Raw genomic sequence first — 15,211 nt, forward strand, 5'->3', positions numbered from 1 at the left:
TTTTTTTAATGTTTATTTATTTTTGAGACAGAGACAGAGCATGAATGGGGGAGGGGCAGAGAGAGAGAGAGAGAGAGAGAGAGAGAGACACACACACAGAATTGGAAGCAGGCTCCAGGCTCTGAGCCATCAGCCCAGAGCCTGACGCAGGGCTCAAACTCACGAACCGTGAGATCGTGACCTGAGCTGAAGTCGGACGCTCAACCGACTGAGTCACCCAGGCGCCCCACGGTCCTTTTATTTCTACACACACACACACACACACACACTTTTTACCTCCCTCGTTCTTTTTAATGACCGGTTAGTGTTTCATTATAGGACTTCCGTAACTCAGTTAACCAGGCCCTACTGTGGGATACTTGGGTAGTTTCTAGTTTTTTGTTATTTCTAGTAGTGCTAAAGAACATGCCCTTTGTGCCTTTGCGGAAGATAAATGCCTGGAGATAGAATTGCTAGATCTGAAAGTATGTGCATTTAAAGTTTTTATGAATGTTGTCACTTGGCTTTTCAAAGAAGTCGAATGACTGCACGTTCTCATCAGTGACCAGCACGCCTGTTTTTCTCAAACCTTTGTCAAGTTAGTATATTAGCAAGAGTTTTCACTTTTGCCTATATGTGATAGGTGGAAAATGGTATTTCGTTGTTTTAATTATTGTCCTTAATTAATGAGTATTATTTCCTATGCTTAAAGCCAGCTGTCCCGTGTTTTCTGTGAACTATGTTCTTTGCCCATTTTTAGTAGTGTTGGTCTTTATGGTAACGATGTTAGACTTTGTCAGTTTTCTCCAGTTTTTTTCTTTTTTAATGTTTAGTTATTTTGAGAAAGAGTGTGTGTGTGAGCAAGGGAGAGGGGTAGAAAGAGAGGGAGAGAGAATCTTAATCAGGCTTCACGCTCAGCATGGAGCCCTATATGGGGCTCGATCTCATGGCTGTGAGATCGTGACCCTGAGCTAAAATTAAGAGTCAGAAGCTTAACCCATGGGGTCACCCAGGCGTCCCTCTCTGGTTAGTTTCTAACTGAAACATTATTACCTGCCATGTTCTTTATATGTGGCTCTGAATGAGTATTTTCAGAAGTCACATACCCTCTCCAAGTAAAAATGATTGATATCATTACCTAGGACACAAAAAGAATATGCCACAAGCTGTGAAAACGCTTTTTTTCATAAAGTAGAAGTTCTTAAACTTTGGAACAGTGTCAGCATCGCGGAAGTAATTCTCTTATTCCAAGAGGTGACCTTTAAGTCACCACGGACATGTTTTGATCTTGTGCTGCTATATTAAAAGGGGTTATTTTTACCTAATTCTCATATTCATTATATAAATATTTTTTTTAGTGTTTCTATTCTAATTAAACAGGATTATTTTAAAGAAATTAGACAATAGGGGCACCGCCGTGGCTCAGTGGGTTGAGCATCGGACTTCGGCTCAGGTCATGATCTCGCAGTTTGTGAGTTCGAGCCCTCTGTCGGGCTCTGTGCTGACAGCTCGGAGCCTGGAGCCTGCTTTGGATTCTGTGTCTCCCTCTCCTCATGCTCTGTCTCTCTGTCTCAAAAATAAATAAACGTTAAAAAAAAAGAAAGAAATTAGACAATATACAAAAGAAAACGAAACTATTACAGTGTCCTTCCTTCCAGGATTTTCTGTGTACACATGTGTATTTTGTATCTTATATGTGATTATGTCTGAGTTTATATACTTTCTTTTTCATGATTGAAATTATATATACGTAGTTCTACATTCTTGGGGTTTTTTCCCACTTCCACTTGAACTTTTTGAGTTTAATTTCAAGTAGTAATTTATTAACAGGATACTTATTTTTGAGAGGTGTTACATCCTGGTTAAAAAACAAGTGAGTCTTGCCTATTTGATACTGAAGAATGTGCTTTTGCTTTTCTTTGTTTCTTGTAATCAACCTAGAATATCATTAACTAGGTCCTGATAAGAGAGGAAGTTCCTTTGAATGACTTTTATCTGTCTTGTTTCTATCACTTTAGATAGTCGTTGGGTTGATAATCTTTATAAAGTGACTCCAAGTATACTAAAGGGGAGAGGCCATACATGTTTCTAACCTTTCCTGGCTTCCCTTTCTTACAGGGCCAGTACTCCCATTTGGTCTTATTGGCGGCATTTGATTGTATTGATGATACCAAGCTTGTGAAGCAGATAATCATATCAGTGAGTAATTAATTCTGATGGTCTTGGATAGAACTTAAATTTGTGGCTGTGTCAAAGTTTCACTTCATACCTATAAGTGTAAAGACCTAGAAGTGTGCTTTCTGCCAGTATTTTGTTCGTTTTATTTATTAATTTGTTTGTTTGTTTAGTATTTCATTTGTTTTTCTGATTTTAATAAGGTATAGTTGACGCATAACATTATGTAAATTTAAGGAATACATTGTGTTGATTTGAGATACTCATTTATTGCAAAATGATTACCACCAAGTTTTTATTTATTTTTTTAGTTGACTCAGTTAAGTCTGTTTTGGACACTTGCTTCTTTCCTGTATGAAACAACAATATTGTAACTTGATATCAATAATATTATTTTAAATTTGCAAAAGACTGGTTAAATTAGGATAACATGGCTGTCAGACGACAGGACATGCTAAATGAAAAATGAGCAACGCAGTGCTCAGGTTTGCTCAGAAATTCATTGCCATAGTAATTGTGCAGTTAGTCAGGAACCCACAGGGAGCGGATGCCCATGACCTTTCTCTCCTTCCTTTGGAGGAATGACCTGTGCACAATTACCCAACTTATCAGTGCCCCTTCCCGGATGGAGCTGATAAAACTCCCTCAATTGCGATACTCCTCAGAGCTTCCGTGAAAGCTTTGTCGGAGTCCTATTAAAAATTCTCCGAAAATTCCTTTTCGTTTCAGCAGTTCCTTGTAGCCTGGTCCAGCAGCCACGAAGTGGTAATAAAGAAATGCAGTTCATTTAACCCTAAGTTTGCCTTCAGGAAAACGAAGTCGTCCTTTTGGCATTCCGCGATGCCTGCCTCTTTTTCTGACTTCTGACTATGTGATCCTTTCTTCCCTTCCCTTCCTTTCTTTCTAGTGCATAAACGGTGTGGGGTACATGACAGAGGTCACGGGGGTAGGGATAAGCAGTATAGACTTGGATCACACGAACCTTTGTTTCATAAATACAGGTGGGGCCCTTCGGCCAATCTTAGTGACAAAAGCAGCTTCTCCCTTGTGGACGTTCAGAAAGAGACTTCACCTGTTGGCATGCGGTGGTGCTGTGGCCTCTCTGTGCAGCCGGTCTGGACCGGTAGAGCTGGTGTAGTAGAAAAAAGGGACCAGCTGGTCCGGGGGTAGATGCCAGCTGTCGGTCCCAGTGTGTGTGAATTTCTCATGCCCTCGCTGTCACGTCGCGACTTTCCCCTTGACTGTTTTAAGATTGCGATGACTTTCTTTGGGGTAGGATTGTGGGAAGAAACAAGTTGGCAAGACTTTCATGTCACAAACTGAGTATTTTGGCACGTTCCTTGTGACTTTATTACCCTTTTGACTCCAATCAATAATGATTGTTTTTCATTCCGGTGACAGAGATGTGAGGCCATAAATTGGCAAAATGAATAAAGCTGTTTCACGAAAATGGAAACAGGCTGGGCTATTGAAAGTTCGCTTTTGTTTTAATATTTTCACAACAACTGCAATTTGCATAAGTGTTCCAAATGGATTTCAAGAGAGGCCAGACTCCCTTCAGGATTTGCCTCCGTTGTCTGCTAGATTAATTTTTGCCCAAGCATTCATCCCACTTAGAAGTTGCTTGTGAAACAGTGTTGATTCCTTGTGCTTACCGGTTTGATTCCCACAACTACTTAAGCTACATTCCTGATGACTTGCTCATACTTGGGGCAGCTTTCCCTGAGCGTGGCCTCATGTGCTGAACTCTTGCTTCTAACTGACGAAACTGTGTATCCTTACGCTCTGTTATAGCTGGCGACGGAACTCGGGAATGCCGATACCACCACGAAACCTGGTGTGGCGTTCAGTGCTTTTCACAAATACCCAAGAAAGCGTAGCGTGGCCACTAAGCATTCTTCTGTTCAGGGGTAACCAGACTTCCTGAAACGTCAGGTTGAAACCACAGCCCGGTCATCTGAGCCTTCCTCTTTCTCCACCTGCTTCACTTTCCAAAATAAACACGCTTCTAAAATTGATCCGTTTTTACCCTGGAATCGTGGGTGTGGTGCGGCTGCTTTGACGGCACGTTCCTCTGAAAAGGACGTGGGCAAACCGGCCAGTTGCTGTTTGAAAGTGAAGAAGTATTGATGCGTACTTTAAAATATATTATCTTCTAAATGTACACAAAGGTACAAAGGATGACGCAGCAGACACCCAGCCTCCCAGCATCTGACCAGAAGTAAAGCCTGACAGGCACACTGAAGTTCGAGCCTTTTGTGGACCTGTCCTGTGTATCCCACCCTCCCCCATACCCACTGGGATGAATTCTCTGTTGTTTGGGAGCCTTGCCCTTTCACTGTATGTAAATCTATATGGTACTGGTTTGCATGTTTACAGATTCTCCATAAACGATGCCTTGTCTGTTTTTTTCTGCACCTTGCTTTTTTCTTTTGGCATTGCCTTTGTGCGATTCAGGAGGGGTCGGCAAGTTTTTCATAAAGGGCCAGATTGTAATTATTTTAGGATTTGTGACCCACTTTATGATCTCTCTTCCCTAGTCTTGGTTTTTTTGTGTGTTTTGTTTTGTCTTTGTCTTTAACGACCCTTCAAAATATGAAAACCACTCTTATCTCCTTGGATATGTGAAAGCAAGCTGCAGGTTGGATTTGACCCACGGGCCATGGCTTGCCCGCCCTGTTCTAAATCCCTGATTTTCAGTGCCAAATAGTATTGTACTATGAGTAGAATAATTTTTCCAGTTTTCTGTTGGAGACTTAGATTGTTTATCATTTTAAAAATACTTCAGTTCTCTTTAGATTTTGCTATCCCACGTGATTTTATGAGCATTCGTGTAGGTCTCCATGTTTTTCTAAGGCGTTTACGTAGCAGAATGGATGGGTTGCCAGATACCCTGCACAGATGTTTACAAAGAGTCACGTGTGGTATTTGCCACCCAGACACCACAAAACCTGTTGCATTATGCAGTGCTTTTAAAAATAGCCAAGACAGCTTAGTGTTACTAAGCATTCTGTTCACAGTAACTGGCTTTCCTGAAATGTCAGGTGGAAGTCACAGCCTACGCTCTCCTTTTTTATGACCAAGCCCCAGTTCAGTCTCTAGACAGCGCTCTCTGCTCTCCACATCCTTGCAGTTTGTCCTTGCTCTCCATCCATTCATTCAGCGGTTAATCATGATGTGACCCGGGGCTCACAGAGTCAGACGCGTTCACAGACCAGGAGGGCACATGAGGAGCCCGGCCGGGTGTGGGGGGGTGGGCTATGGGGAAAGGAGGAGGTAGCTGCCAGCTTCTAGGAACTTGAGCTCCATAGGGATAGAGGCTCCTGGTTTCGTGTTCTTTTTCTTTCTTTTTTTTCTATTTAATTGCAGTACAATACATATAATATCAAACTTAACCATCTTAACCTTTCCCTGTGTTTTTGCATAGTTTTTTTTTTTTTATTGAAGTAAAGTTGGCATACAATATTATATTAGTTTCAGGTGTATAGCATAATGATTCCACAGTTATTTACATTCCTCAGTGCTCCTCATGGTGATGCGTCCCCATTGGTCCCCAACAAGGTCATGACAATATTGTTGACTCTGTACCCTATGCTGTACTTTACAGCCCTGTGACTTACTCATTATAAAACACAAAATAAACATCAGAAATATACTCAAATACAAAGAACAAACTGGTGATGAGTGACCTTTATACTTCTCCTGCAAGTCACTTCACTCGTGTAAACCTTGGGCTTCTTATTAGTGAAATGGAAGGAGCCCTAGTACCTCTATCAAGGTGCTGTGAAGAGTATTTAAGATGAAGGGTGTTCTGCTCACAGCACTGGCTCCGGTTCCTGGTAAGCAAGTGTTAGCTTCTGTTGGTGATCACAGGAAGCACCATACACTTTTGCGCAGATAATGAGGGAAGCTTGGGATCTTAAAAAGAGAACCGTGGCTCTTGCGTGGAATCTGGAGCTGGCATTGCCAATGGCTGGGTCACAGATTTGGTAGCGTTGTGATCTCCTCGATGACCAACTTCATCTTTGGCTCGGTTCCTTGCATTAAATTACTAACCTCACTGTAATCAGTAGTTACTTAAGAGATCAGAACATCTAAGAATAAATTATCTCACGGAGAATTCCTTTCCATGGAGTCAGAGCCCTGCCACTGTCCTCGGGCAGGTCACCTGTCCCGTTTATGGGTTCCTCATCTGAAAATCTCAAGTGTTGGACTGAATTCTTTCTGTGGCCCCAGCCACTTCTGCAGAAATCCCTGCTGCTCAAACACGTATGGCTTTGAATATCTATTAGGGCTTGTTGCAAGAAATAGGAATGTTGGGGTAGGGGGGGAACGATTTTTTTCTGTTGCAGATTCTCTCTTAAGAATACAGGAATTTTTTCACAGTGACTTTCCTGTCTGAAAACATCAGGGCATTTATACAGGAGCTTAGTTGGGGTGGGGATGACATTGCCTTTGTTACTTAAATTCAGACAACTAGAAAAGGAGATTATTGTTCTTGGTTAGTTGATTGGAAATGTCATAGAGTGTAATTATTTGTAACTGCTCCGTGGAGTCCTTCTGCATTTATTTCCTTCCCCGCCCATTTTTGTTTTCAATGCAATCCTTAAACAGCCTTCGTTTGCCATGAATAAGCAGCTAACTTTAAAAGCCTTTATTCACTTGTGCGATTTAACAGAGTTCCTTTATCTGTCTTCACATACATCTCAGTGGGGAAATTCTAATAAGAATGTTCTTCATCGATGCTGATGCTGCATTTAAAGCAGCTGCAAATTGACTGTATCTGCTCAGTGACCCCAGCAAGCGGTGTCCCTAGTAATAGTGGCCTAAGAACTATTGGTCATGGTGAATGAAGAGAAGTCCGTTAAATATTTTTTTTAAGTCCTTGAGCTCGGTCACTTATATAAATGGATTTGTTCAGTAATGCTAGTCACAGTGCAGATTCCAGTCTGTGTTCTGAGTGTAAATCCTTGTGCTTTAATGACATGATTTCAAACTTAGCTCCACATTTTCTTTTACGTCCATTGGGAAAAATAGTGGAGAATGTACCCTTCTGTACCGCTTGGATTTCAAGTGCACATTATTTTAAGCACCTAGATTCATTTTTTGTGTCTTTGATTTCACAGGAAATTATTAGTTCCTTGCCTAACATAATAAATGACAAATACGGAAGGAAGGTCCTCTTGTATTTACTGAGCCCCAGAGATCCTGCACACACAGTGCGGGAAATTATTGAGGTTCTGCAGAGAGGAGATGGGAACGCACACAGGTAAGAATAGTACAGTGGCTTGAGCCCTTTGTTTTCTGGTGTGGTTGCTTATTTTGAGTAGCTTACATTTCCAGAAATCTCCTCACACATGCATATCCTCTATTGTGCTTCTCTAAAACTTGGAAGGTGAATCCCATTTTTAAGCCTGTGATTTTGGCAGAGTCTTTAAAGTTTTTATCTAGAAAAGGAGATAAATGTATTGTGCCAAAAGAATGCCTCTGAGTGCCTGGCACAGAGTAGGCATTCATTGTGTGGTCCGTTTTGGTTTTGCTGCATTTATTTGTTTTAAACTGGAGCAGTTTTTTTTGTTTTTGTTTTTTTAATTTTACTTATTTTTTTTAGCTCTGGTATGGCTATCATACAGTGTTATTTTAGTTTCAGGGGTACAATACAGTGATTCAGCAATTCTATACATTCTTCAGTGCTCATCATCGTAAGTGTGTTCTTCACCTATTTCATCCACTCCCGTCCCCGCCTCCCCTCTGGGTAGGTAACCATCAGTTTGTTTCCTATAGGTGAGAGTCTGTTTTTTGGTTTGTCTCTCTCTCTTGTTTTTTCTTAGTTGATTTGATTTATTTCTTAAATTCTGCATATGAGTGCCATCATTTGTTATTTTATTTGTCTTTCTCGGACTTATTTCACTTAGCATTATACTCTGTGACTCCATGTTGGTGCACATGGCAAGATTTTATTCTTTTTATGGCTGGGCAACATTCCATTGTCTCTATACACCACATCTTCTTTGTCCATTCATCTATTGATGGATACTTGAGCTGCTTCCATAGTTTGGCTATTATAAATAACGCTGCAATAAACATAGGGGTGTATTTATCTTTTCAAATTAGTGTTTTCGTACTCGTTGGGTATATACCCATTAGTGGAATCACTGGATCATACGATAACTCTGTTTGTAATTTTTTGAGGAACCTCTGTACTCTTTTCCACAGTGGCTGCACCAGTTTGCATTCCCACCAAAAGGGTTCCTTTTTCTCGACATCCTCACCAGCACTTACTGTTTCTTGTGTTTCTGATTTTAGCCATTCTGACAGGTGTGAGGTGATATCGTCGTTTTAGATTTGCGTTTCCCTAATGATTAGTGATGTTGAGCATCATTTCATGTGCCTGTTGTCTTTCTGTAGGTCTTCTTTGGAGAAATGTCTGTTCATGTCTTTTGCCCTTTTTTAATTTGATTCTTTGTTTCTCTGGTGTTGAGTTGTGCAAGTTCTTTATATGTTTTGGATACTAACCCCTTATCAGATATGTCACTGGCAAATAACTCCTTCCATTCCGTAGACTGTCTTTTAGTTTTGTTGATTGTTTCCTTTGCTGTGCAGAAGCTTTTTCTTTTCATGTAGCCCCGGTAGTTTATTTTTGTTTGCATTTCCCTTGCCTCAAGAGACATATCTAGAAAGATGTTGCTCTGGCCGATGTCAGAGAAACTACTGCCTGTGCTCTCTTCTAGGATTTTTATGGTTTCAGGTGTCCAGTTTAGGTTCTTAACCTATTTTTAGTTTATTTTTGTGTATGATATGAGAAAGTGGTCCAGTTTCATTCTTTTGCGTATAGCTGTCCAGTTTCGCAATATCTTTGTTGAAGAGACTGTCATTGTCCCATTGCATATTCTTGCCTTGCAATCCTTTGTTGAAGATTAATTGACCGTATAATTGTGGGTTCATTTCTAGGCTCTCTCTTCTGTTCCGTTGTTCTATGTATCTGTTTTCTGTGCCTGTGCCATACTGTTTTGATTCTACAGCTTTATAGTATATTTTGAAATCTGGGATTGTGATACCTCCAGTTGTGTTCTGTTTCAAGATTGCTTTGGTTATTCAGGGTCTTTTGTAGTTCCATACAAATTTTAGGATTATTTCTTCAAGTTTTGGGGAAAATGCTATTGGTATTTTGGTAGGGATTACATTAAATCTGTAGATTGCTTTGGGTAGCCTGGCCATTTTAACAATTTTTGTTCTTCTAATCCATGAGCATGAAATGGTTTTCCATTTGTTTGTGTCTTCAGTTTCTTTCAGCAGTGTTTTATAGTTTTCAGAGTATAGGTCTTTCACCACCTTGCTCAAGTTTATTCCTACATATTCTTTTTGGTACAATTGTAAGTGGAGTTTTTTTCCTTAATTTCTCTTTCTGCTACTTCATTATTAGTGTATAGAAATGCAGTGGATTTCTGATTGTTAATTTTGTATCCTGTGACCGTAACTCATTTATCCGTTTTGGTAGTTCTTTGCTAGAGTCTTTAGGGTTTACTCTGTATCGTATCATGTCCTCTGTGAACAGTGACAGTTACACGTCTTCCTTACCAATTTAGATTCCTTTTATTTCTTTAGTGTTGTCTCATTGCTGTGGCTAGGACTTCCAGTACTCTTGAATAAAAGTGCTGAGCGTGGACATCCTTGTCTTATTCCTGATCTTAGGGAAAAGCTGTTTTTCATCATTGATGATGAGGTTAGCTGTGGGTTTTTGTTATATATGGCCTTTATTATCTTGAGGTATGTTCCCTCTAAACCTGCTTTGTTGAGGGTTTCTATCATGAACGGATGTTGTATTTTGTCACATCTTTTTTCTGCATCTATTGAAACATCTTTTCTCTTGTTGATGCATTATTTTGATTGATTTGTGAATATTGAACCACCCTTGCATCCCAAGAATAAATCCCACTTGATTGTGGTGAATGTTTTTTTAGTGTATTATTGGATTTGATTTGCTATTTTGTGGAGTGTTTTTGCATCTGTGTTCATCAGAAATAATTGGCCTGTGATTCTCTGTATTTTTCTGTAGTGCCTTTATCTGGTTTGGTATCAGAGTAATGCTGGCCTCATACAATGAATTTAGAAGCGTTCCTTCTTCTATTTTTTGGAGTAGTTTGAAAAGAATAGGTAGTATTAACTCTTCATTAAATGTTTGGTAGAATTCACCTGTGAAGTCCTCTGGTCCTGAACTTGTGTTTGCTGGAAGTCTTTTGATCACGGCTTCAGTTTCATTGCTGGTAATCAGCCTGTTCAAATTTTCCGTTTCTTCCAGATTTAGTTTTGGAAGGTTCTATGTTTCTGGGAATTCATGCATTTCTTCTAACTTGTCCAATTTGTGGGCACACAAGTTTTTATACTATTATATTGTAACCCTGTGTATTTCTGTGGTGTCAGTTATTTCTCCTTTTTCATTTCTGATTTTGTTTATTTGAGGCTGCCTAAAGGTTTATCAATTTTGTTCATCTTTTCAAAGAACAAGCTCCTGGTTTCATCTGTTTTATTGGGTTTTTTTAGTTTCTGTTGTGTTTATTTCTGCTCTGTTTATTATTTCCTTCTTTATACTGGTTTTGGGTTTTGTTTGTTGTTCTTATCTAGCTCTTTTAGGTGTAAAATTAAATTGTTGTTTTGAGATTTTTCTTGCTTTTTGAGGTATGCCTGTATTGCTGTATACTTCCCTCTTAGAACCACCTTTGCTGCATCTCGAAGATTTTGGATTGTTAGAACCACCTTTGCTGCATCTCGAAGATTTTGGATTGTTGTGTCTTCATTTTCATTTGTCTCCATGAATTTTTTTACTTCCTCTTTGATTTCTTAGTTGACTCATTCATTCTTTAGTAGCATGTTAATTCAGCGTCCATCTGTTTGTGTTCTTTCCTGATTTTTTCGTGTGGTTGATTGCTGTTTCATAGCATTGTGGTCAGAAAAGATACGTGGTATTATGACATCAGTCTTTTTGAATTTGTTGAGACCTGTTTTGTGGCCTAATATGATGTATTAGGGAGACTATTCCATATAAATTTGAAAAGAATGTGTATTGTTTTAGGATGGAATGTTCTGAGTATATGTTAAATCCATCTGGTCTAAACTGTTATTCAAAGCCACTGTTTCCTTGTTGATTTGCTATTTAAATCATCTGTCTGTTAATGTAAATGGATTCTCAAAGTCCTCTATTGTTAATGTATTATCAATTTCCTTTATGTCTGTTATTAGCTGCTTTATGTATTTGAGTGCTTCCACATTGGGTGCATGGATATTTACAATTGCTATCTCTTCTTGTTGGATTGTCCCCTTTATAATTTTGCAGTATCCTTGTGTGTCTCTTGTTACAGTCTTGTAAGTTTTAAAGTCTGTTTTGTCCAATACAGGTATTGCCACCCCAGCTCTCTTTTTATTTCCATTTCGTTGATAAATGCTGTTCCATCCCTTTATTTTCATTGTGCATGTGTCTTTAGGTCTGAAATGAGTCTTGTAGGCAGCATATAGATGAATCTTTTTTTATCCGTTCTGTCACCCTGTGTCTTTTGATTGGAGTGTTTCATCCATTTGCGTCCAAAGTAAATATTGATAGGCACGTACTTATTGCCATTTTGTTACTTGCTTTATGATTGTTTTGTAGTTCTGTTCCTTCCCATTGCTCTTTTCTCTCACAGTTTGCTGGCTTTCTGTAGTGTGATATACTTGGATTCCTTTTTCTTTATTTTAGTCATATCTATTACCGGTTTTTAAATCGGGGTTATCATTAGGTTTATATATGACATCTTATGCATCTAGGAATCTGTTAAGTTGATGGTCACTTGAGGTTAAACCCATTCTAAAAGCACCAAATTGTTTCTTTTCTCCTCTTTCCCTTCCTCGTTTTAGGCATGGTGTCATACTTTACATCCTTTTATTTTGTGACTCCCTCAACTGATTGGTATAAATATACTTAATTTTGCTGCCTTTATGTTTCCTACTTTTCTTACTCCTGCTTACGGTCTTTCCTTTTCACTCAGGGTGTGTCTCCTTTTGCATTTCTTGCAGGGCTGGTTTAGTGGTGATGAATTCCTTTAACTTTTGTTTGTCTGGGAAACTCTTAATCTCTCTATTCTGAATGATATCCTTGCTGGTTCGAGTATTGTTGGTAGCATGTTTTTTTCTTTCAGAACTTTGAATATATCATGCCTCTCCCTTCTGGCATGCAGAGTTTCTGCTGAAAAATCAACTGATAGCCTGAGGGGGCTTCCCTTGTATGTAAATGTTTTCTTTTCTCTTGTTTCTTTAAAAAAGTCTCCTGCACGTTTTGCCATTTTAATTACTGTGCGTCTTGGTGTGGACCTCCTTGGGCTGATTTTGTTGAGGTTCACTCTGCCTCCTGGATCTGGGGATCTGTTTCCTTTGGGAGATTTGGGAAGTTTTGAGCTGTTAACCTCTGTAAGTAAGTTTTCTGCCCCTTTTTCTGTCTCTTTTTCCAGGATCTTTATAATGCAAATATTATTACACTTGGTGATGTTGCTGATTCCCTTAATCTCTTTTCATTTCTCTTGTTGTTTGGCCCCTGTGTTAGTGGGCCAGTGTGGGGCCGCCTCGGGCTCGATTTGAGTCAGACCAGGTGTCTGCCAGGGTGTAGTAGCCCCGACCTGCAGCGGTGCCTTCCCTGTGTTGTCCCCTGAGAAGCTTTCCCTGGGGCGGGACCCACTGTCAGACCAGAGGTCTTCACCAAGACCCTGCTGGCGCTGCCTTGGACCCCGTGTGGTTAACTTCCCCTCTCCCCAGGGCGGGAGTCGCTGCGGAGTGGTGCCGGCCCCTGTCGGAGCTGCTCACACACAGCCTCAGCTTGTGGCCCTGCCTCAGATGGTCTCTGGGCCAAGAGCGTGTTGGAGGAGGGAGGTCTGCAAGAGGACACGGCGGAGGGCTGTGTCTGCAGAAGTGCTCAGAGATGGGGGGCGCTGTTAGCAAGTCAGGTAGACGGTGTTGCGTGGGCACCGTTCCCACAGGGGTCCGTGTGCCTCGGCCAGGGGACGGGGGAGGGAAGTGGCGCCCTCCAGCTTCTTCTTTCCTGTAGAAGTCTCCCGAAGATCCCTGCCCCTCCATCCCAGGCTGTGAGCTTAGTAAGCGGATTTCCCTCCCGCATATCCCGGGTGCTTTTCGAACTGCTGCTTCTATGTTGTGTATCTCCACAGGCCTTTTTGTCGTGCTGTCTCTAAGGTGGGGACTCCGTTTTCTGTCACCCTCCCTGCTCTCCCAGAGCCAAGCATGCTGAAAGTTCCGGGTGTTAAGCCCCACTGATTGTAAGAACCCATGAGATTATGCCCCGCTGATTGTCAAAGCCACATGTTTCAATCCCACATGTTACAGGGATTCGTCTTCCCCAGGCAGACACCCCGTGTAGGGCCCGCCTCGCGTGAGGGGCTGTTTCTCTCCCTCCTCCACCCCCACTGCAGACAGTCCTGGGCATCCTTTCAGCTTCCGACCCGCGTCTCCTCCCTTCCTGTCCTCACCAGTATGGCCTCATCTCTAGATTTAGCGGTTTAGACGCTGTTCTGCCAGTCCTCTGGTCGTTCTCTGGGTTGTTCACCCTGATGTGGGTGTTATCGAGTGTATCCACGGGAGGAGGAGGTGGGCTTAGGGTCCTCTTCTGCCGTCCTCCCCGGAGATCAGTTTTGCTTTATTTTTAAAGCTATTGGTATCACATAATTCGATATTGTAGAGAGTAGAGTCCATAAAGTAGTCTAATCCTGTCTTCTAACTGTTGTTGTTTGGGTATTACATCGGGCAAGGTTCACTTATTAAGTGCTAATTCTGTGACAGGCACTGTTCAGATCCTGGAGACACAAAGATGAAAGCGAGGTATCCCACCCTTAAGTTGCTTACTACCTGCACACCACAGAGAGAGCAACGATTACGCCAAGTTGGACCAAGACTGTTTCTTAAAAATGTTTAGTGTGTATTTTTGAGAGAGAGAGAGTGTGTGTATGAGCAGGGGTGGGGCAGAGAGAGACATGCAGAATCTAGGGCAGGGTCCAGGCCGCCCGACGTGGGGGTCGAGCCCACGAACCGTGAGATCATGATCTGGGCCGAAGTCGGATGCTTAACCGACTGAGCCACCCAGGCGCCCCTGACGCAGATTGTTTAAAGCCCGTAGAGGTTTTTGTGGTGATAAGATCACTCTTTCCTTCGCCACTCATCTCACCTGAGTGCCTCGTTCGCCACGCTCCTACAGTAAGAAGGACACCGCCATCCGCCGGCGAGAGCTCCTGGAGGCCGTCTCTCCGGCTTTGTTAAGCCACCTGCAAGGACACGCCCGCGAAGTGGTGCTGGATAAGTCTGCGTGCGTGTTGGTGCCCGGCATTCTGGGAGCTGCCATGGGAGACCTCCAGCCCGCCATGAGCGCCATCGCCGGCTTGGCGGCCGCAGAGTTGCACCCGGGCGGCCAGGACGGAGAGGTAACGTGCTGTCGCGAGACGGGCGGAAAGCTGCAGCGTCGCACAGACGCCGGCCACCGAGATCAGGGCTCGAAGAGAATTCCGATGCTGACTGCCTCCCCTCAGCCCGAACCCGCAGCACGTCTGATCCTGCGGATTTGGAACACGGTGCCGCTGCAGGGCTGTCCTTCTCAGAGCTTCCCGTGACTTCCTCTTACCCACAGAGTCGAGACCGTCGTCTTAACGCGGCTCTCTGCGGCCCGTGATTGGCACCAGGCTGCCTTCCTAGCTTTTGCTGTGTTCTTCACTCTGTTTTGAATTCACTGTGGATTTTTGCACCTCTCTGCATTCGCACGCGCCTCTTTGCTCACCCTGGATGCTACCTGTGTCCCCATTTTGCCGTGCTGTCCCTGTAGAAAGCCTCACTCATCCTAGAAGTTCCCCAGAGTCCCTCTCCTTGAAGTCTTCCCAAGTTCCCTCCCATTAAAAAAGTCCGCTCTTCCTGATAGCTCCCCTGCCTGCCTGCCTTGGCCCGGGACTCCTTCTGCCTTACCTCTTAAGTTCCTTGATCCACGCGCCTCATCTGTGCTGGGCAGAGGTCAGCCCTGTTCCCCCATCCCCCAAAGCTT

At 42.2% G+C, this 15,211-nt stretch overlaps 1 protein-coding gene across 4 annotated transcripts in view; it reads left to right on the forward strand.

Annotated features, from left to right (window-relative positions):
* The window catches only part of PUM3 (pumilio RNA binding family member 3), a 335,654-nt gene that overhangs the window by 312,692 nt on the left and 7,751 nt on the right, over nucleotides 1-15,211 (forward strand). For all 4 annotated transcript variants that reach the window (XM_053907767.1, XM_053907768.1, XM_019463687.2 and 1 more), the window contains 3 exons: nucleotides 2,098-2,178; nucleotides 7,281-7,423; nucleotides 14,381-14,603. In XM_053907767.1, the coding sequence (XP_053763742.1) occupies nucleotides 2,098-2,178; nucleotides 7,281-7,423; nucleotides 14,381-14,603 (447 nt within the window). The remainder of the gene's footprint in view (nucleotides 1-2,097; nucleotides 2,179-7,280; nucleotides 7,424-14,380; nucleotides 14,604-15,211) is intronic.

The sequence above is a fragment of the Panthera pardus genome, unplaced genomic scaffold, assembly GCF_024362965.1.
Source record: "Panthera pardus isolate Hobbes unplaced genomic scaffold, ASM2436296v1 HiC_scaffold_20, whole genome shotgun sequence".
NCBI classification, from domain to species: Eukaryota; Metazoa; Chordata; class Mammalia; order Carnivora; family Felidae; genus Panthera; species Panthera pardus.